Raw genomic sequence first — 23,146 nt, 5'->3', positions numbered from 1 at the left:
TTATTCTTCCCTCACGGTTGTCCTTATGGCAGCACAATAGACAATAAGCGCTGTTGGAGATTTCTGGATCAGAACATTCTGAGACAGATTTGAAGTACTCAGTTTTCTTCCTCTTACTATAAACATTGCTACTGGATAATAAACTAATAGGCTGAGGTGCTATTGCAATTAATTTATTCTAATCCATTTTACTTTTGGCACGACTGTAAGAACCAAATCAAATCAACTCAACTCAACAAATTGTACCACATTTATTTTAGTGATACCTTTATTACAGAGACAAGTATTTACTTCAATCTGTATTTGGCTTCAATGCAGCATATTATTTCAAAAGTTAACTTGCATATCTAAATGTATTGTGCTGAATTTACCAATTCCTCTACAAAATTAGTTTTTATTTATATTAATCTACTTACTGATATTCTGGTTTTTCTTGTTCATTTTTCAAAACAGATAATTGATTTTTCTGATCTCTTTTTCATAATACATTTTTTAAAATATATTTTTTCACTCTAATAGGTATGTTAGGTAATATGTTTTCAGATGCTTATGTGGGAAAAGTCATAGTGATAATCTTAGAGAATAATACAAGCATTCAGAACTGCTTTTATGAGTTTGTGATGATATTGAATATAATCCCTAGTAATATGATATTTAGTCTTAGATTGCTGTATGTTTTAAGAATTCTGTTATTAGCAGTTTAATATGAAAATGATTATGAAAATACATAAAACCCTACCCCAAATACTTTGTAAATGAATTTAATATTCCCAAGAAGTTTTAATTTATGATTTTAAATTCTTCTGATTTATCAAGAATTTCTCAATCAAAGAATAAGTACTTCTGTAGCAGAAAGTATGACAAATGTAGAGAAACTCCTTAGAAAATGTGTTATTACGGTAGAAAGGTCAAGTACCTCTTGTATGTAACTGGGCAATCTCCTTCTCTGTTTAGCCTTTACCAATGCAATTCCCTGATTACAGACGCTAGTTGACTCTGCTGAGAATTGAAATCAAAAACATTGGGCAGGAATCAGGATTGGAAAGGGTCCATAAAAGTTTCCATTGTGAAGGGTTCCTAACTCTACCTAGGCCTATGAAAGAATGACTGGTAGCATCATTACAGATGCACAGGCTTTTATCTATAACCTTTCCACCATACTTTTACTGAATACAGAAACACTGAAAACACTGTTTTAGAAAAGAGCACAGCATGGAATAAATTAAAAAAAGAAACCTTTAGTTATGTGCTAAAATATTCTTTAAATATTTAACCGCTTATAACAAAGAAACAGAATTTATTTAAAAACTTTTATTAAAGCTTGTTTTCATGATAAAATCATCTGACAATCATCTCAGGCAGATTTCCATAAATATACGCTAGTGTCAAGTAATAACATACCACCACATCAAGATACTCTTGCATCCAGTGGTATTTATTATTTTCAGCTGTGTATAGTAAAGCAGAGAAGCAAAAGATATAAAAGGAATGTATCAATATTTCTTCTTAAAAACAGTATTTATTATAATTCTATGCTTTATACGTTTTCCTTGATGCTACCATACTATTATTTTGCTGCCATTCTCACGCAACAGTTAGAATATTGCACTATATTTATCTTACATTATACAATCATCATAGTGGAGTACTGATACCCAACTTTTCATGCCTCTTTCATAAACAGGTAACTATTATATGATGTTAGCTTAGTAAACCTAGTATCTGTAGTATTTCTGTCATTGTATTCTCATTTGCAAGTTAGTATCTGGACAGAAAGGGAAAAATGTCCTAGTTTATGCAAACTTTTGTTATGCTGATGATTTTTGAAAGATAATATTCTTTAAATATAGTATTGATTGAATATTATTGGTTCATTTGGGAAAATACTTAGAATTGTTTTACCTTTTCAAAAAATATGGATTATGTTAATTTGGTAACTGTACAGTTGAATCATTTATTTTTTTTATTGTAAGGGCAAGTTGTAAAGTTAAAAATGTTAGAAATGTTAGAAATGTTGTTCACTCCCATTATAACAGCAAAAAAATTCTATGCAGTAGCATAAGTGGTTGCTTGTTCGTCAAATAGGAGTAATGCAGAATGCTATCTTTTTATTTAGTTTTACAAAATTATTTTATAACACAATATCAAAAATGATAATTAAGCACATAAAAACAAAACACTAAGAAATATGGGTGTGAAATACCAAGATAACTTTAACTAACAATCCTCATCTCAGATCAATTGATATTTTTTTTCCGGAAATGAGGCCAAAGTTTATTTTAGTATTGCTGGAATCAGGATTCAATGGGTGGGTAAGGGCTACACGGGAAGTCTTAAGTTGCTGAGTATGTCATTTATTTATTATTTTGTCACCAGAACCACTAAAGAATAAATCAAATAAGCGTTAATTTTTAAAACACTTTTACATATTAATTCTTAATATTTAGATTCTTTCCAAAAATAAAACTCATAAGGTTACCATTAAATTTTCTTGTGGGCACTTAACATTATTACATCATAGAAGCGTCTGTTTTATGAAGCTTCCATCTAGTTACAGGAACAATGAAAAACTTGTGGCACATTCTCAATACATTTCTACAAAACATTGGTATAGCATGTGTATAGGCAAAAAGGAATGCCTATGGTGTTTCTGAGCAGGGAAATTAGAACCTGATGACCGTTGTTTCAGTGATATGTGCTTTAAAGGTTTTTCCAGCTAAAGACTTTAATAAATTCACAGAATGAAAGAGTAAAATGTAAATTGCCTTTTCAAAAAAAACCAGACTTCTCTGTGAAAGAAAATCAGAGAAATCAGACATTGGAATACTAATGTTACCAAATAATTGAAAATAAAGGCATGTTATTTAATGCATCATTGGCAAAACAACAACAAACAAACCTGAAAATCACAATCCCCTTTCAAAATATACTGAATAAGCAAATAGCAAAGTATAACAAAAAATTTCAAAACTGGCCCCTCAGCAGCTGCTACAGTAGTTCTAATTTGAGCACAAAATAAAAATGTGAAGTTTTGAAACTGAACAATGAAAGGAACAAAAATGAGAACAGAAACTGTGCAAAGCATTTCAAGGGCAATTCAGGAAGTGTGTTGATGTGAGCATAGGGCTCTTTCTTGAAACAGAGAGGCAGCCGTGCCCTTCAGTAGACAACATTTCCGTTGAGGTTGCCAGAAAGCAAGCTATGTGTGAACATGTCTGTGGAGATGACTGGAGAAAGCCCTCAAAAGAGGCATTAGGTCTCATAGAGGAAGTGGCTGCATCACTCATTCCAACAAAACATCAGTCTGAATGTGGGGTTTTTTGTTTTTTTTTGCAATTTACCCTGATATATTTTAGAAATACATTTTAGAAAAAAGTTCAAATAAATTAAAAATCATCTAGTATAAAGTCCCAAAATGTTATTTAAACATAACATGGTTCAACAAAATAAAACCATATTGTACCTGGAAATAAAAGCCATTTCCTTACATGGGTTTGAAAATAATGGAGAAGCAGCTTGTATATATTATCTCAGTGTTTAATTACAATTTTGAAATCCGATGTAGTTTGATTAAGTGCAAAGTGTTTCCCAGTTTTTCATTTGCAAGACCAACTGTGCAATATCAGTCTACAGATGCATGCTGGGATTCAAGTCTCTCCTCTTCTTTGAGTAGGGTTTCAAGTACTGGTGCCATTACTAAAGCAGCCTCATCTTCATTATCTGTTTCTTCCGCTAAGTTGTTGTCCTCTTCATCTTTATCCTCTTTTCTAGATCCAAGTTCTAAAGCAGTATTTTCTAAAGCTTCTATATCCTCAATGCCCGCTTTATAATGGATCATAAGGAGTGTCAGGGCTTGCAACCTTTCGCCTGATTTAGCCAGAGCAGCAGCTAATAGCCTTTTTTTCCTTGCATCCGTTGCTTCTTTCTTTTCTCTAATTAAGGAATTGTTGCTCTCCAGTTCCTGATCTATTTCATATTGAAGTTTTTCTAACATAATCTCTAATTTCTGGATTCTTTCTTCTGTAGGTAAACTTCTATAAAGGTCTCGGCCAATTTCTTTCACTGCAATGAAAACACTGTCATCAAGTCCTCCTTCCTTCCTTGCTAATTTAATTCCCGGAGTGGTTACTTGCTTAGAAGGACTACTAGGGCCACCGGTATCTGTATCACTACCTTCATTATCAGAAGGATGTGGCGTCTGCTTTGGTGAAGGTTCTACCACTTCAGGTCCTTGCTCATTAATACGAACTTTAGGAACTTGACGGAGGTTTAAGAATCGGCTGCTTGTATTAAGGAGGTGTCTTGTTAGACCCGTTGCTTTATTTGCAGTTTTCAATTCTGAATCTACACGAGGTCCTGGTATGGACTGAGAATCTTGGTTTTCAAATTTAAAAGGGTGTAAAACTCGTTCAAGTCGTCTTGTGGCTCCTAAACAGAAGGGAGCATCTGTCAGACACTTTTCTTGACATTTTTTGTGGCAAACATACGCACAAACCACACACTGTGAGGCTGCTTTTGTCCAAACTTTCTTTTTGCAGTAGTCACACCAAGTTGGATTTTGAAACTGAGTATCTTGGAAATTATGCCTATTTTCAGTATAAGTAATTTGTCCGAAGTAAGGATCATCTTTTGAAAGAACAGGAGCTACTGCTTCTTCTGAAATATTTTCTTTCTCTTTTTCCAACAGAAAACTTGAGTCTTCAGGCTCACCCTCTTTTAAATATTTAAAATGTAAAGTGACATCACCGTAACAAAACTTTTCATTGAAACCTTTATGTGAGATCAAACTACGCAATGCTGTTCTAGTTACTGCAGCTTTAGGTGCAGGAGGATTTAGTCGAAACGGCCTAATGAATTCCATGGAGGATGTAGCTATACAATCTAAAGCTACATCTTCAAGTTTTACACTTTCATATCCCAAACAAACCAGCCCACCTACTTTGAAAGGGTCTCTACACCAAACACCAATATTTAGGTAAGTGTGTTCCTTTCCTACTTCAAATATGTAGGAAGAGCCTTTTGTCCTTGCCCATTTACCTGATCGATTACGGTAAGGAATTTCTGGTGATTCCCATGAATTATGGTTTTCTACTGCCTTAGCATTCAGTGAACAATGTGAATACTCTGATACGTCTTTATGTAGTTCTGATTTGCTTGTAACAGATTTATTGACAGGTACTTTAATATTCTGTTGAGATTCTGTAATTTCTTTTAATGCTTCCGATTTATTTGTAATGGTTTTAAAGCTCTGTGAAATTTCTGAAGGCTCCTTAGCAATTGGTTTGGATCCTGTAGATTCTTCTCCTACATCAATAATTCTGATTACCTTTTCCGAACCCTTGTCTCCATTATTGGCAGGCAGAGGGAGCTTGTCCACTTTCTCAGAAGATAAGTCGCCAGTTTCTAATTTATTCTGAACTTCACTAGGAACTGCTGGCACTTTAATATGTGGTCTGGGTGGTACAGGTGGTTTGGTTACATTTAACTGTGGCTGTTTGTTTGTCTGTTGACTTATATCCAAGTTCTCAGGAGTTTTGTGTATTGCTGGTCTGGATGTCTCTTTGAAAAGTACCCTTGAAGATGCCTGATAACTTCCTAGATGTAACTTACGATTTAATACTGGCGATAGTGTTCCAGGTGGTTTACCAGCAAGTGAAACTGGTATGTGCTTGGGACTGGTTGAAGAATCATCTTTGAATTCATTTGACTTTAGTGCATTTGCCAAGTCTTCAAATTCTATATCTAATTCTTTATTATCCATTTCATTCAGCAAATATTCATCTGAAAATGTTGACTCTTCCAACTGAGAAAGATTATCTTGAGCTAATGAAGTCTGCTGACTATAGCCAACTGGTCTCTCATAATATATGGTGACTCTTTCACCGGCCTGTTTTATAAGTTTTAACACTTGTGCTGTTGATGTAATCCTGACTCCTATTAAAAAACAGAGAGGAAAACAATAATGATTAATATTTGCTGAAGTAACTGATAAATACCTAAACTGAGAATGCTAACCAGTCAAGGAGAAGCCATGCAGTCACTTTCCCTTCCATGCACAAATTGGGACTGTCTTGCCAATTAATTCCTCATCAATGTTATTAATATAGGTAGTAATGTAAAAGCAATTACCATTTGCATTATAACAAAAAAGAAACCCTATTTACACTAAGACTGTTGATGGAGGGAGAGCCGGTTTTGGTGTAGTGGTTAAGGCACCAGGCTAGAAATTGGGAGATATGAATTCTAGTTACCTCAGGCACACAGCCAAATGAGCAACTTTGGGCCAGTCACTCATTCTCAGCCTTAGTAAGGAGGCAATGGCAAACTGTTTCCAAAAATGTTGCCAAGAAAACTGCAGGAATTTGTTCAGGCAGTTGCCAGGAATTCTGACTGGAAAGCACCAAGCAAACCAATCAGCTGAGGAAGGGGTAAATAATAATGATAATAATCATCATCATAGTCCCAAGGTTACAACAGGTGCAATGTACTAGGAAAGGAAGAAGCAGGGAGATCTTCCCTCCAACCCCAGAACTCACAGGCTGACTCTGGGACTGTCACTCTCCCTTATCCAATTTTATCTCCCAAGGCGATAAAGAGAAAAAGGACAGGTTAAATTGCAACACATACATAAAATGTATCACTCTTTAAGAAAATACACACAATATTAACACAAAACAACACTGTTCAACAGATAATAAAGGTTTAGAGAATTAAAACTTCATACTTACTATTCTCTACACAAACATCACATATAGTGAACCTTTCTGTACCAAGAACTATCTTACATAAAGAGTTACCTAGGCACTCAATTGTTTCAACCATTTCCTCAACAGCTGCCAAGGTTGATACCAAATATTGATGTGAGCTTTTCTAAAATATTTATGTGTTTTTTATTCTCCAAACATAATGCCCCTTCAGTGTTGAGAAAAATATATCTAAAATGTAAGTATTTTTATTCTAAAAACAACACTAAAATGTAATTATGGCATGTAACTGAAAACAAGTTATGATATTGTTTCATTAGGGCACTTTTGCCCTCAATATAATAAAACTTTTTATGATCCTGCTTGGTTGTGACTGATAAAGCATGGATGAAACCTTTTTTAATACATTCCCCATAATGTCACTTAATTTTTATACCTTCTGAGCACTTCCTAATTACATACAGCTTAACAAATTTTACTAAGCTTAGTCTATGTAGTTTCACTGCATACCTCCAATAGATAATAGCCTGTCGCCCCTCTGAAGGTCAGCAGCAGCAGCAGCAGAATTTGGTGTAACGGTTTCAATAACAACGTGACCTGTTTCTCCTTCCTTTGCCTGTATTTGACGCAGAGTGAGACCAATACTTGGTGAATTTCCTTTTATGAGTTCTGCCTGTGCGGGGAAAACATGAAAAATAATTTTCACTGTTAATATTAGGGTCTATAATTCATAAAATTAAATGTTTTTCTGCTAGTATTTTGTGCAAAATTGTACTTGAGAGAGATATAATTACTAGGTTTATAAAACATAGTACATTTCCCAGGTCATTACTAATTATTTTAAAGAGAATATTTATTATGTTATATCTTATTATCCAACTAGTACTTAAAATGATCTTTTCTACCCAAATCGTAAACTATTAATACAATATTTTTTCAAAAGTTATTTGAAGAATCTCTATAATTTATAGCATTACTCCAACTTAGCAAGAAGATATGTAATTCATGACATCAACTAAACTAATTCATAATAAAAGAAACCAGAATTAAGAAAATTCTGTAATCTTTATATTTTCTATTCAAAGTATCTAAAATTATTCACTTTCTCTGATATAAAAGTAAACATTTTTAATATGTCAGTATGCTTTATAAATGCAACCTGAAATTGGGAAACATGAATACAGTTACGTAAATAACTGGCCTATAGGATAATTGTGTGTTATATTATTTATTTGTTTCTTTATTCATATCTATTACATCTTTTCCTTTTCTCTAAGTTCCACAGGCCTAAAGCATATCAATTCTCATTCTTTTCTGTATTAATATATGCTCTAGCATTTACTTCACTTACATTCCAAGTTCTAATTTTCTACATACTATGATTGATACCAGATGGCCCTGGAAAAATATATTTCTGCTCCCCATCATGGTTTTGGGGAAAATTGAGGGTTTCAAACAATGTTTTTTAGCAAGATAGAAACAGACTAACTTATCAATCATAGCTGTATCCATGTCAAAGATACTACTTTGCTATTAACAATAAATATAGTAGTGGTCAGTTCTGGAACATTATGGCCAGTGATCCCAAACATATTCTATGCAAACAAGAAACTCTACTTTGGAAACAACCTTGTGAAGCTGCAAGCCATGTTTCAGTAATTATAAGAAATATACAATGTAATGATAGTTTTAGAATTCTCAAATCTTTGGAAATATTCTGATAATGGTAAGTACTGCTACATAGGGATGTCTAAGACAAACTTAATAATTAATTCTGTTAAATTTAAACAAATCACAGCCGTTGATTCAGGTCAACAATGAATAAAAAGTTAAAATAAATATAGAACATAGATTATTAACCTGACTAATAGCAGCTAAAATACACAATAACAGAAATCAGAAGTGCTATCAATCAACTGATATTGTATAATATGGGGATCAGTACTGCTTGTAAAATCATCTCTTTTGATTAGCAATTACCTTGTCAAATATAAAAGATTCTAAGTTTTCATAATTGTCTTGAAAGAGAAAACACGTGTATTCTATATAAGTGATCTAAAATTCAATACTGGAATCTCAATGAATGATTATGTAGACAGCAGAGCTAGAAAAATCTTTTCTCTGAGAATTTCTAGAATCTTTTCCAGTTGGAAAACACATGTTCTATATGAACGTTATATATTTTTTAACATTTTAGAAACATTTATGTAAAATCCCAGTATCAGAATCTGATTTAAATTTTAACAAATGGCCCTGATTTTCTCCTAATTATTTCAGCATACTTGTAATAACATATACCTGAACTGCCCTGAGATGGGTGATCTAGAATCATGAAATATAAATAAATAAAAATGCAGAAATAATCAATTCCTGTGGCTACCAAGTAAATCTATCAGCAATTAGCACAAATTGTCCAGGTATTCCAAGTAAGCTGCAATTACCAAACCAGAAAAGAGAAGAACAAACTGCAAAAGCAATTTAAGGAGTTGTGTGTATTAGGTTGGCTTTTTAAAAAGAGCACAAGCTTTTTATACAATTCTGCAGCTGTTTCATCAAAGAGAACAATTTAGCCAGTGTGATTCCTGCTGAATATGTCTTATTCTCTGACTTTTAATCTTTGCTAATTATAGCTGGGATGCTATCTCAGACCTGGAAGAAAATTATTTTTACAATTTTCATCCTTTTTATATACACTGACAGAAAAAAAAAATCCTCTAATTTGGCATTTGAGCACAGAAAATTCTGAAAACTAAACCAACTAATTTCTCAGATAGTACATATTAATTAAATATAGCTTTTAAGCAAAAACAAATTGTTTATTAAAATTTAGTTATTTTATAATATTGCTCAAAGAACCTCTTTTGTTATGAGATGTATTTAAAAATTTAATTTACTACAACTAGATCATTGTTATTCAGATTTCAAATAGTTGAAATACGGGTGGACATTGACAGGGGACACAGTTTTCTTCGAGTTCACCTCCTTCCTCCAAGGACGGTTCTAATTGGTGAATAAGGAGTGAGAGGTGACCCCTTCTTTGTGGAGTCACAGGGCTTGTTGCTCTTTCCACATATTTTTAACATTTACATGAAACCACTCAGTGAGAACGTTCGTCATCATTAGACGAGGTATCATCAATATATAGTTGTTATCCAACTATATATCTCAGTCCCGGGTCAAGTGAGTGATGCAGTACTTTGTGTGTGCAAAATGGACAAAAGGAAGATCCCTTCAGATGAGAGTACTACAAGTTCAAAAAAAGAAGAGGCTTGTTATTACACTAGAGCAAAGATGGAATAGAATAACAGATTAACATGACATTTTCATCACAAACCCAGACTGGATTGCAATTGTTATGGGTGGGAATTATTTCTCTTTCATCTACCATCAGTGTTTCCTTAACAGTATGGCTATTTTGGGAACTAAGTTCATGCACGGTAAGGATATACACCTTGCTACCAAGGAGAATTACTAAAGCAATTTTCACTGTAGTTGATGTAAAAGCAAAGCTGTGTTTTTAAAACTGCATCCATATATCTCATTACATCTATTTGTACCACAGGAAGGTCAGCTATTCCACATTCTTTGTGGGGATTCTGTTCCAGGTAAACAGTTGTAATTAACAAGACCATGAGAAAATTTATTTTATACATGAGCAAAAATCCATTTACCATTTACTTGGACAACAAGTCTAATCTATTCCCACTGGGATAAACAAAACCACTGATAATGAGGCTTTCAATAACAAGGGCTACCTGTACTACAACAATTCAATGAAATGACATAGGGAATTATAAGGAAGCACAAAGTATTTCTTTTACTGATGCCCTTGAACAACGTATGATAGAAAAAAGAGAGACACAGGCTGATCTATGATGCAGATGATACATATTTGGGAAGTTTGTATGCTGATTGGCATTTACTGGGACAATTTCTCTCCAAACACACTTTCTCTAATGAACTCTGAACACACCTTGAATCCTAGGAGCTCATATAAGGTGGTAATAAGCAAATAATTTAGCTAGGCTATTGGAAGTCTCTGCTTCCCCTTGTCTTTCCTGCATTTTTCTTTTCTCAAAAAACTGTTTTTATCTGCAAGTTTGGCTCTCTTGGTTGAATAATGGAATTTCTACTTTACCATGTCTGAATCACAGCCTTTCTCAAGGCACATTTTTAGACTGTAAGAAACAACAACAGAAGTTCAGTAAACACAATTGGTAGTTAAAAACGATTAGAGTTTATAAATCCTCTGAATAGTAGCTTAAGAAGATGCTGTTATTTAACCTTAAAAAAAGAAGACAGGGGCAGGAAAGAAGAACATCATTCTTGAAATACTTCTTCCCATACAGAACGATGATGTCATGGAATACTGGAATCAAGTTATGGAAAGGAAGGTTGCAATTGAGTGTTTGTGTGTTTCGCAAGAACATTTGGAACATTAGAACCTTTTCAGCTTAGTGGACCGGTGGAGGGGATGGCAGCAGGGATTGTTTCTCATGGCTGAGCCACTTTCACAAATGCCGCTTCATGAGCGCACACACTTGCCTACCACTTCTGCAGCCCAGTTGTGAATGGGCTACAGCCCAGTACTGGGCTGCAGACCAGGAGTTGGGAATCCTTGCTCTAGGACACCATCTGCTGAAGATGTTTTGATTTGAATGTCTGCAGTGATCTGGAAGATGGTTTTGATAATTCCTTCCAAATGTTAGAAACAAACAGAACCATTAAGGATGTACTACTATAGCTGATTTGAGAGTACTTTAAGAATGACAGGATGTTTAGGCACTTTCTTCCAACAGAGGAAGGATCAACGCTTGGAGGGGGAACTCTGATGCTAGAAACAGTCCCTCCCCACGCCTCACATCAAGATTCTAGTTTTTAGAGAAGCATTTCATGTATGGAATATTTTATAATGTTCTGGGACAGATTCTGCTCAGTTCAAGGATACAGAGTACAATCTGTTGCGGACATTTCACTAATAGAAGTTAAGGAGTTTGGTAAAAAACTCTTTACCTATACCTAAAATATAGATAAAAAAAATGGCATTTAGATATGCAAAAAATGTGACTTTTAAATACGATAGGAAACATTTGCTTTTGCTTTTACAGAAATTTATCTTTCATGTGAGCTTTCCCCAAGTCACAGAAAAAGCTGCAAGGGTTAAGGCATTGTTAGCATTTGGAAACATGGGCCTATTTTAGTTCTTGCTTGCAAACTGAAAGAGTTCTGTACTACTTTATCATTTCAAGATCACTCACTTGGGTCAGTTACACTGTATGTATAAGAAACCTATTTCCTACTGAAGAAATTTGTTAATCTTCAAATGTCAGCAGAAAATCATGAAAAATAAACCTCTTTTTTCATCACTGAACTCTTGCTGTTCATATCCTGTGACCTATATTTTTTTAATATCCTCTAAACAGCAGAGTGGTAAAATAATTAAAAGTGAAAAGATTCTACAATGTGTTGGCATTTAAATTATTTGACAAACAAAAAGAGATTGAATTAGGTTTCTGAGCTGTTAAGATCAGGCAATGTGGATTAGAGACTTATTTTTCAAAAGAACTTTAATTTATGAATTTGTTTATATGATAAATTCTCTTCAAGGATGGCTATATATTATAGTAGAGAATTGGAAATGATTAGACTGTGTTAAAGAACTGGGGATTTTAAAATTGCATTAATCCTGCTACTTGATAGCTTGCCATTTGCCAGGAACAAAACAACTCTCCCCATTACTTCTTTTTCTAAGCACACTGAATTGGTCTGCTAGATGCTTCAAAACCCTTTGCATAGAAAACAATATAAAAAGTTCTTTGGCCTTTACACATTGTAAAAAATCCATAAAGTGATTTGTTTTTGCTTAAACTAATACAAACCAATATGAGGGCGAAGTACCCCTCAATGTATAAACTGCAAGTTCACATTTTATGGCTTATGAGGAATTAAATAATGAATTACAGATAGTCCTAAACTCACAACCACAATTCAGCCCAAAATTTCTATTGCTACATGAAAGTTATTAAATGAATTTTGCCCCATTTTATGAACTTTCTTGCCACTATTGTTAAATGAATCACTGCAGTTGTTACATTAGTAACATGGTTGTTAAGTGAATCTGGCTTCCCCATTGACTTTGCATGTCAGAAGATCGCAAAAGGCAATCACTTGACCCCAGAACACTGCAACTGTCATAAATATGAGTCGGTTGCCAAGTGTCTGAAGCTTAATCACATGACCATGGGGATGTTGCAATGGTTGTGTGAAAAATGGTCATGTTACTTTTTTCAGTGCATTTGTAACTTTCAGCAATCGCTAAATGAACTGTTGTAAGTTGGGAACTACTGTACTGATCTAGGTAGGTATTTTATATTTAAGTTTTGAGTATAGACTTCTCTCCCCAAATATCTTCATGCCTCTTTTCTCTTTTCTAATCTTAGCTTCAGGCTTTATTCAGCTTTTACCTCCTGTCCTGAATTGATAACCTGTTCCTTCAATTAGCTGAGGAAATTGGAAGTTGATAATAAGTAGGAGGTGATGTAGCTACTCACCTCTAGAAACATATAAAATTAAATGTGCTCAAATTCTTATCATCATCAAAAAACAAAACAAAAAAAAAACCCCACACCTCCCGGCAAAAGACAAACCTTTGTTATTTGTTAGGGCTTATTTGAAAAAGCTCTTGGAGTGGTCAATAGGCATAAATGGATATTGACGCTGGTTCTGTAGAGCAGGGATGCTGAAAACTGCAAAGACGAGCTGTTGCTGGGAGAGGCTGTTTACCTAGTAAATTTACCCTTCTGTATCTTAATCTCTGCAGGGCTTCACTTTTGTTTCCCAGCTACTGCATTTCCTCTCATTTCCACCTTTTCTTTTTCTCTCTTTTCAACCCATATCTTTTCCTTTTCCTATCTTGCAGAAATATTTGCTTGCTTGTTTCTTAAATTTATATGCCACCCATCTCACTGTCCCAAATCATCTGGCAGGCTTACAATATACAAGAATATATAATAGGACGAATGAAGAAGTTGACTTATGTATTTATGCCGGTGAGAGTGACATGTATAAGAGAGAGAATAAGTAGCATTACAGAGATGAGAATCAATTACTTTTTGAAATACACCATCATTTCAGAGGGCAATTCATTTTATCTAATAATTATTTTGTATATGTGAACATGGCAGAAACATGGATGATATACAAGGATATAAAGGCACAAAGAGAGAAAGGTTTTGCCCAGGATTGTGGGCAAAAACAGGGAAGTGCGCACGTGCAGGCTTATGTATTAGGTAGGATTTTAAATTAAACTGTCACCAGACTCTCTCACACTCAATATTTTTAAGACAAAAATATGAGGTGGATTGGCTTTGCACATGCTACTTTATAATTCTTAAAGATTAAGCTCTACTCTTTTCTGTATCCCCAAAATGATAAATAAATAAATTCCTATTCTCAGGTGAGAATGAATATTTCTGTTTTATACCAAATATAGACGATCCTTTTAAAGCTAAATTTGTATCTATAATTATCTCAAGCAGCAGTTATAGCAACATCTCTGCCCCCAAACACATTGCAGCTTCTGACTTTTACGGCTGTCAATTATATCATGCAAAATGAATCATCAATTACATTAGGATTATAGATCAAGCCTAATTCAATTATTGTCTAATTGAACAACTAGGTTCATAGTTAATCAACTTTTATTCTGCTCAGCTCTGAGACATGCATACATCTTTTTAAGTAAGAGTCATCTGCAGACCAGATGATATTCTTACCTTGACAAAACTTTTATCTAACAAATTATTCAATGTTTTACATTCCCACTTTAAATAAATAAAAGTTGTCTAGATTAAAAAAAATGTACACAAAATATTTATAGGAAAAGATTATAGCCCAGTGATCACATAAGTTCCAGCAAAGCCAAACAAGCATAAATCCATCCTACACTAACATTTTCAAGGCCTTCCAGATCATCATGAGAGGAAGCTGTATGGATCTCAATGGGACCTCGTTCTAGAGGCAAGCACTGCTACAGAGAAGGCATACTTCCTGGATCTTGAAATGTAACACTGCTTAATCAAGGGGAAGGAAAGTGCATTTATTCAGTTAGATCATCCTGGAAAGGCAAAAACAGTAGAAGACAGGTCTCCATCAAATAGTTGTATTCTATGCTAGATAGGAGTTTATAGGTAATAACCAGCACCTTGAAACACACCCAGAAGCAGACTGTCAATCAATGCCACTCACTAAGTAGAGGAGTCATATGGGTATTCAGAAGCATGCTCATTACTGCTCAAGTTGCTGCATTCTGGAACAGTGGAAGCTTCCAAGTAGTCTTCAAGGACAACCTCATGTAAAGCACATTGCAATAATCGAGTCAGAAAGTGACAAGAGAACAAGCAACTGTTTAGAGTGAGTGTCAACTGAAGCAGGAAAGACGATAACTGGTACTCCATGAGAAACTCTGTAAAAATCTTCTTGGCCAAAGCTGCTACCTTTCCTTCAAGCAACAGCTGCAAGTCCAAGAGAATCCTCAAGTTGCATACTTACCTGACTGAAGAAGTAACTCATTTAGAGAAGTAAAAATAATTCCTGGATCTGGATGGTCTTAACTGCACAGCCATTAAGTCTTGGTAGGATTGACTTAAGAGTTGATTTCTCCCCAATTAGTCCCACAAAGCCTCCAGGCCCTGGGAGAGAACCTTGATATCCTCACTTGGCCAGCCTGAGGTCAAAAGCTATAACTGTGTATCATCAGCGTACTTATGGCACTGACCCCACACTCGCAGATGACATCACCCAGAGATTTCATGTAGATGTTAAGCAGGAGGACAATGCATATTAATGGAGGGAGGGAATGAGGGAGGAAAGGAAGAGATTGTTGATGTTCCCCATCAGTTCCCACAAGGAAACTTAATGGGGAATCCAGCAGGAAGTTAGAAATTCCTCCTGCTCCAAGTGCTTTTTCCCCTACCAATTGTCATTTTCTTTCCCTGTTAGGTAAAGAAATATCTCTGAAAAGATGATCCAATGGGGCATCGACTGTCTAGTATATACTGTTGTTGTGGCAGAAAATATATATATAACAGAACACAACTACTACAATCATTGGAGACAAGATGACAAAACAAGTTAAACATTTAATACAGACTGAAAAAACAGATCAACTTTGAATTTATATAAAGGATTATATAATGTTACATAACCCCAAGTCTCAAAACTATCCCCAAGACTATTTACAAATATTGACTTTTGTAAGATGTTTTTGTAAAAAGTGACATTTTTAAAAAGGCAGTTTCTCCCTCTTAATCTCAGTTCTCGTTTGACAGGATTAACAAGTGAAATAGCAGACTTTAGTAAATTCTGCAAATTGCTAACCATATGAGGCATTTAACAAAGGCTCACACGTTATTAGTTCACCATTACTTCAAATGAGACACAAGTTCTTAAAATAAGATATCATGTATTTGTTTCTAAGACCTGGAAAAATTTAACATTAGTATCACATATGAAGATTTAAGGTCTTTTAAGAATGAAATTAATGTCTTTTGAAAAAATGACATTTCATCAGAATTTTTATAAATTAGTGGTTAAACTCCAGAAACAATCCAGGAAACTGTGCATTTTCTTCTCATGAGGCATGAAGCAGCAAAGTACAAGATTTTAACTGTGTAGTTCAAACCCTTATACTTTTTCCTACAAATATGTTCAATATTTTATATATTATTATTGTTAGGGTTAATCTTCAATCTGATTCACAGTCTAGGAGTGGTAAAACAGTTTTTTTAAAATTTGAATTTATATCCCGCCCTTCTCCGAAAACTCAGGGCGGCTTACATTTGTATATTATATACAAAGTCAACTTTTATTGCCCCCAACAATCTGGGTCCTAATTTTACCTACCTTATAAAGGATGGAAGGCTGAGTCAACCTTGGGCCTGGTGGGACTTGAACTTGCAGTAATTGCAAGCAGCTGTGTTAATAACAGACTGCTTAGTCTGTTGAGCCACCAAAGGCCCTAAGCAAGGCCCTAAGTTCAAGTTCCAAGCAAGGCCCTAAGAGCTGTTAAGGTAGCATCTGAGTATATAGGCAATTCCGGTTAGGGTGGGTTCCCCCCCTCCAAAGTCAGGATATTTAGGTCTAATAAGTTCAAAATTTCCACATATCTAGGTAACCCTTTGGGTATTGCTCCAAGGGCTCCTATTACTGTTGGTACAACCATTGATTTCTTCCTTCATAATCATTCAACTTCAATTTGCAAATCACAATATTTTTTTCTAGCTGTTTCTCCTCAATTTGTGCATCACCTGGTATATTATTTTTACTATTACTATTATTATCTCTTTTATTCAATAAACATGAAACTCAGTCAACTGAACATTTAAAAATGTGTCACAAATACAATTGACTGGTGCTAATGGTTGATACAGGTTGCTGCCAGCATCCTAGTATCTTAAAATATATGATGTTCCGAACAGCACAATTTTTTGCAGTTCTGCTGGTGTTATTGCAGGAAGTTAAATTTCTTGATGTGTTTTGTAAAATTCTTGGACATGGTACCAAGTGCCCCGATGACAATGGTTATCACTGTTACATGTTTCATCCAGTGGTGAAACCTTCCCCGGTTTGCCACCGGTCTGCTGCCTGTGCATGTGCGGTGCATGCTGCGTGCATGTGCAGTGCGTGCCAAATATACACTGTGCACGTCATGCGCAATACGCATCAAACGCACTCTGTGTGCGGAAAAAGGAGGCTTGGGAAGGTAAGTAGAAACAGCTGTGCCGCACGATTTTCTGCTTTCTAGCGATTTTAAATCGTGCGGCACAGCTGATTGTCAGAAATACCAGTTCAGACCAACCAGTAGCTTTTTTTTACTACCGGTTTGCTGAACTGGTAGCTTTTATCACTACTGGCTTGCCTGAACCGGTGCAAACCGGTAGGATTTCATCACTGGTTTCATCCATTGCCGGGTAGTTTCGATGGACAGGTCGTGATATTTCGTGATTTTCAAACAGGATTTGGAGTTTTTGTCTACCTATTGGGTCCTTTCCAAGGACCTGTTATAGGCAGATCTGGATGTTTGATGATGTTATGGATATCGTCACAGGATGAAAGCTATTCTGAGTAAAAATGCCTTTTGCAACTGACTGATGGTGAATTTGTCAATGCCAGGAAATGCTAGAGATGTTTTGGGATTGCACTCAAGGCAACTAGACACAAGAACAGTTTTTTCCCGAAGGCCATCACTCTGCTAAACAAATAATTCCCTCAACACTGTCAGACTATTTACTGAATCTGCACTACTATTAATCGTTTCATAGTTCCCATCACCAATCTCTTTCCACTTATGACTGTATGACTATAACTTGTTGCTGGCAATCCTTATGATTTATATTGATATATTGATCATCAATTGTGTTGTAAATGTTGTACCTTGATGAACGTATCTTTTCTTTTATGTACACTGAGAGCATATGCACCAAGACAAATTCCTTGTGTGTCCAATCACACTTGGCCAATAAAAAAATTCTATTCTATTCTATTCTATTCTATTATAATAGGTACTATCTTTGCTTGCTTTTGCCACAGGCATTCTATTTATATTTGCAGACCTTTGTATTTTGTTATCTTCTCCTGTTCTTTCTCTTCTGCTGTCTCCAGGTACTGCATGTTCACTATCCAGACTTCTTTGTCTTTCTTATCAACAATTGTTAAGTCTGAGGTGTTAGTATTATTATTCAGCCCCTGTAGAGTTTTGTCAGTTTGTTTTTAAATATACCCAAGTCAGTGGGCTCCAAAACATGAGACGGTTCTCCCAACAACAGATGTCCTTAGGCAACATACACGTAACTACTCACTGTTCACCACTTCTCCACTCTTCCCTTGCTCCTCCACCTACTTCTCTTTGTGAGTTCTACTACTGGAAAAAAGTATGTCTTTCTAGCTGCTTCAGGCTATTTTATTTCCACCTACATTTACTTCTCTCTATACTGTCTCTCAGCACAACTTTTATAGCTAACATTGCTGTGCTGGCTGGGGAAAGTATTTAAAGAAGCAGGACAACTGCTACATATTTGCTGGCCATTTTTTGGCAGCCTGCCTTCTCACAAGGTTCTTCTTCATTTTATTTTCAAAATAAATTTGTGAAATCTGTTAAGTAAATACATTGTTTCCAAGTAAACAATGGAAAATGAATCTCCACTTGTCCAGCATCTTAATCTAACACCTTAATCACAACTGTACAGGCTCTAGCTTTAATTATTAAAAATGACTGGGTGCAATTTGTATATTTGGGGATTTCCATATTTGGGTACAATCCCTTAAGTCTTCAAATCCAATATGAAATAAAGGTAAATGATAGCATGAAGATACTAGATTTATTTGCAGTTTAATAATCCTAGTTTATTAAGTTTATGTTTTACTTCTCAACCAATTACTATATAAAAATACAAATGCAAAATAGAAATGGAATATCTGTAACAAAGGTAGGGAGCATCTACAATACTTTCCTGCTAAGTTCCCCCTTTATTTGCTTTGTATATAGAAGATCACTTGAGAAAGCAATTATATTTTCCATGAGTTAGCAGTAAAAGGAAACCAGGCCACCAAAGAACATGATGGCTGGACACCACCAAAGCTGACACCAGCCAGACCATAGAAAAACTCAAAGAAGTATCGTAGGATCGGAAGATGTGAAGAGATCTGGCCTACAGAATCACCAACAGTTGGACACAACTGAACGGAGAACATCATCATAATCAAGGAGGTGATTTGGGAAATACACTAGTCTGAAATCTGGAAAATCATTGCCAATCAGTGTAGATTAAGTTCCCTAACATAGTGGTCATGGGAAGTTCTCTGATTTTATGTTTACAATTGAGAGTCTTAAGACTCACTAGAAGACCCATCTACTTTCTGTCAGGAGAGAGAAGCAAAACAGGCTTTGTCCTCATTCCAGTGACTTTGTTACTAATAGTAGTTACATGACTGATACATTGAACAACAGTATTAGAGGGAAAGAAATGCAGAATCCTTGTAAAAATGGGATAGTGTATAATGTCAAACGTGTCAAACTCGATTTCATTGATAGCCGCATCAGGGTTGTGTTTGACCTCGGGGGGGGGGCAGGATGGGTGTGGCCAGCTTGACATCACTTATGTCAGGGGTGTCTGAGGTGGCCCGAGTGCTCTATCAGTGAAAACGGGCTCCCAAGCTCCATTTTTGGCTGGGAGGGCCTCCTGCAACCCACTGTCAGTGAAAACGGAGCTCAGGAGGGCCTTGTGGGCCGGTCCTTTGTTATTTCCAGTCAGTCCCATGGGCCAGCTCTAAACACCCCACAGGCTGGATCTTGCCTGCAGGCTTCAGTTTGACACCCCCGATGTCTAGACAAAAAATAGCCATGAAGGGGTGGGGCGGGAGAAGCATACTTAAATTATATAGCAAGCATGTAACTGTATATGCAAAAATATCACCAGTTTTATCATACTGAACCATAAACAGAAAATTACAAATGTGCTTGAAACAGATATGCCGTATTGACAACTGACATTTGAAGCAATATATCGGATAGGTTTAATAATCCTGAATCTCCTTTTACAATCAATTATGTACCAATATACTGTAGGTGATGTGATAAGATTAAAGTGTCACCACTGTTCATTGCTGTGACTAAGCTGTCTAACTTATCTTCACTAATAAAATAAAAAATGAAAATGCCAACCCAATGTGGGCTAGTATTTTTCTCAAAGAGCTTGGATGCACAAGATAAAATTTGTTATTCTTTATATCTCTAAACATATTTAAATCTTTACACAAAATTACTGAACAGATCCAGACATTTTTAAACAATTGATATCTGACAAAAGGTATTTCTACTTCTAATATTAATGCCATTAATATTACCTTGACTACAAGTTATTGATTTTAGTTAATTAAACAATATGTGGATATTTTAGATACACAGCTTAAAGTTTAGCATTCCTGAAAGACTTGTCATCATTAGATGAGATTTTACCAATATGGGGAAGACAGGGTTTCCCCCCCTCACTATGATACTCATCAGATGTTCCCATACTACAGACTTTAACTTTTGTTCTCTCTCAAATACTGTACTTCAATTTTTTTCAGTACCATACGCTAAAAGTCAATAATACAGGGTCAAATAAACAGGGAAATACATAGAGCAAAAATATGATGTCTCTTCATTGGGTTTTTTTCAGTAAATTGAACCAGAACTAAGTAATCGGTGGCTTTCACTACAGTCAAATGCTCAAACTGGGTCTTTAATTTTTGTTAAAGAGATGTAGGAAGTGGAAAGAGGGGCAAATAACTAAGGCAGAATATCAGCAAATAGCCCGAGCCTGTAAAGATGAAGTGAGGAAAGCTAAGGCTCACAATGAACAAAGGCTAGCGACAAAAGTAAAAAATAACAAAAAAAGCTTCTTCCAACATGTTAAAAACAAGAAAAAAGTCAAGGAAACAATTGGCCCATTGCTGGGAGAAAGTGGCAAGAAGATGACAAGCAACAGGGAGAAAGCAGATCTACTTAACTCATATTTTGCATCTGTCTTTACACAAAAGGAAAAACAATCCAACCTATCAAAACAGCACTACAAAAAACAGATTAGAAACACAAGTTAAAATAGGGAAGAAAATGGTAAGTGAACACCTGTCTACCCTAGACGAGTTCAAATCACCAGGACCGGATGGATTACACCCCAAGGTTCTGAAGGAACTGGCAGACGTGATCTCAGAACCACTGAACTATATCTTTCAAAGATCCTGGAGCACAGGGAGCTGCCAGAGGACTGGAAAAGAGCTGATGTAGTTCCCATCTTCAAAAAGGAAAAAACAGATCCAGGAAACTACAGACCTATCAGTCTGACCTCAATACCGGGAAGATTCTGGAAAAGATAATCAAGCAACGAATCACCGAACACCTAGAAGCAAACAAAGTAATAACCAAAAGCCAACATGGGTTTGTCAAAAACAGATCATGCCAGACTAATCTTATCGCATTCTTTGACAAAATGACAAAATTAGTAGACCAGAGGAATGCTGTCGATATAATTTACTTGGACTTCAGTAAAGCATTTGATAAAGTAGACCATAACCTACTACTAGATAAAGTAGAAAATGTGGGTTAGACAGCACCACCACCAGATGGATTCGTAATTGGCTGACCAACCGCACTCAACGTGTAGTCCTCAACGGAACTACATCCACATGGAGGGAAGTATGCAGTGGAGTACCCCAAGGCTCTGTTTTAGGCCCAGTACTCTTCAACATCTTCATCAATGACTTGGACGAGGGGATAGATGGGGAACTCATCAAATTTGCAGATGACACCAAGCTGGCAGGAATAGCCAACACTCCAGAAGATAGGCTCAAGTTACAGAAAGATCTTGACAGACTTGAACATTGGGCGCTATCTAACAAAATGAAATTCAACAGTGAAAAAAGTAAGGTTCTACATTTAGGCCAAAAAAACAAAATGCACCAGTACCGTATATGTGGTACCTTGCTCAATAGTAGTACCTGTGAGAGGGATCTTGGAGTCCTAGTGGATAACCATTTAGATATGAGCCAGCAGTGTGCAGCAGCTGTTAAAAAAGCCAACACAGTTCTGGGCTGCATAAACAGAGGGATAGAATCAAGATCACGTGAAGTGTTAGTACCACTTTATAATGCCTTGGTAAGGCCACACTTGGAATATTGCATCCAGTTTTGGTCGCCACGATGTAAAAAAGATGTTGAGACTCTAGAAAGAGTGCAGAGAAGAGCAACAAAGATGATTAGGGGACTGGAGGATAAAACATATGAAGAACGGTTGCAGGAACTGGGTATGTCTAGTTTAACAAAAAGAAGGACTAGGGGAGACATGATAGCTGTGTTCCAATATCTCAGGGGCTGCCACAAAGAAGAGGGAGTCAGGCTGTTCACCAAAGCTGACACCAGCCAGACCATAGAAAAACTCAAAGAAGTATCGTAGGATCGGAAGATGTGAAGAGATCTGGCCTACAGAATCACCAACAGTTGGACACAACTGAACGGAGAACATCATCATAATCAAGAAGGTGATTTGGGAAATACACTAGTCTGAAATCTGGAAAATCATTGCCAATCAGTGTAGATTAAGTTCCCTAACATAGTGGTCATGGGAAGTCCTCTCATTTTATGTTTACAATTGAGAGTCTTAAGGATTCACTAAAAGACCCATCTACTTTCTGTCAGGAGAGAGAAGCAAAACAGGCTTTGTCCTCATTTCCAGTGACTTTGTTACTAATAGTAGTTACATGACTGATACATTGAACAACAGTATTAGAGGGAAAGAAATGCAGAATCCTTGTAAAAATGGGATAGTGTATAATGTCAAACGTGTCAAACTTGATTTAATTGATAGCCGCATCAGGGTTGTGTTTGACCTCGGGGGGGGGGGGCAG

General features: G+C 35.8%; 1 protein-coding gene across 2 annotated transcripts in view; it reads right to left on the bottom strand.

Moving 5' to 3' along the window:
* Positions 1-3,311: 3,311 nt before the first annotated feature.
* The window catches only part of PDZD8 (PDZ domain containing 8), a 39,396-nt gene continuing 19,561 nt past the window's right edge, over positions 3,312-23,146 (bottom strand). For both annotated transcript variants that reach the window (XM_058188445.1, XM_058188444.1), the window contains 2 exons: positions 7,215-7,377; positions 3,312-5,934 (listed from right to left, as the gene is read on the bottom strand). In XM_058188445.1, the coding sequence (XP_058044428.1) occupies positions 3,623-5,934; positions 7,215-7,377 (2,475 nt within the window). In that variant the 3' untranslated portion in view covers positions 3,312-3,622. The remainder of the gene's footprint in view (positions 5,935-7,214; positions 7,378-23,146) is intronic.

The sequence above is a fragment of the Ahaetulla prasina genome, chromosome 6 (assembly GCF_028640845.1).
Source record: "Ahaetulla prasina isolate Xishuangbanna chromosome 6, ASM2864084v1, whole genome shotgun sequence".
NCBI classification, from domain to species: domain Eukaryota; kingdom Metazoa; phylum Chordata; class Lepidosauria; order Squamata; family Colubridae; genus Ahaetulla; species Ahaetulla prasina.
This window is presented reverse-complemented; position numbering and strand designations above follow the sequence as displayed.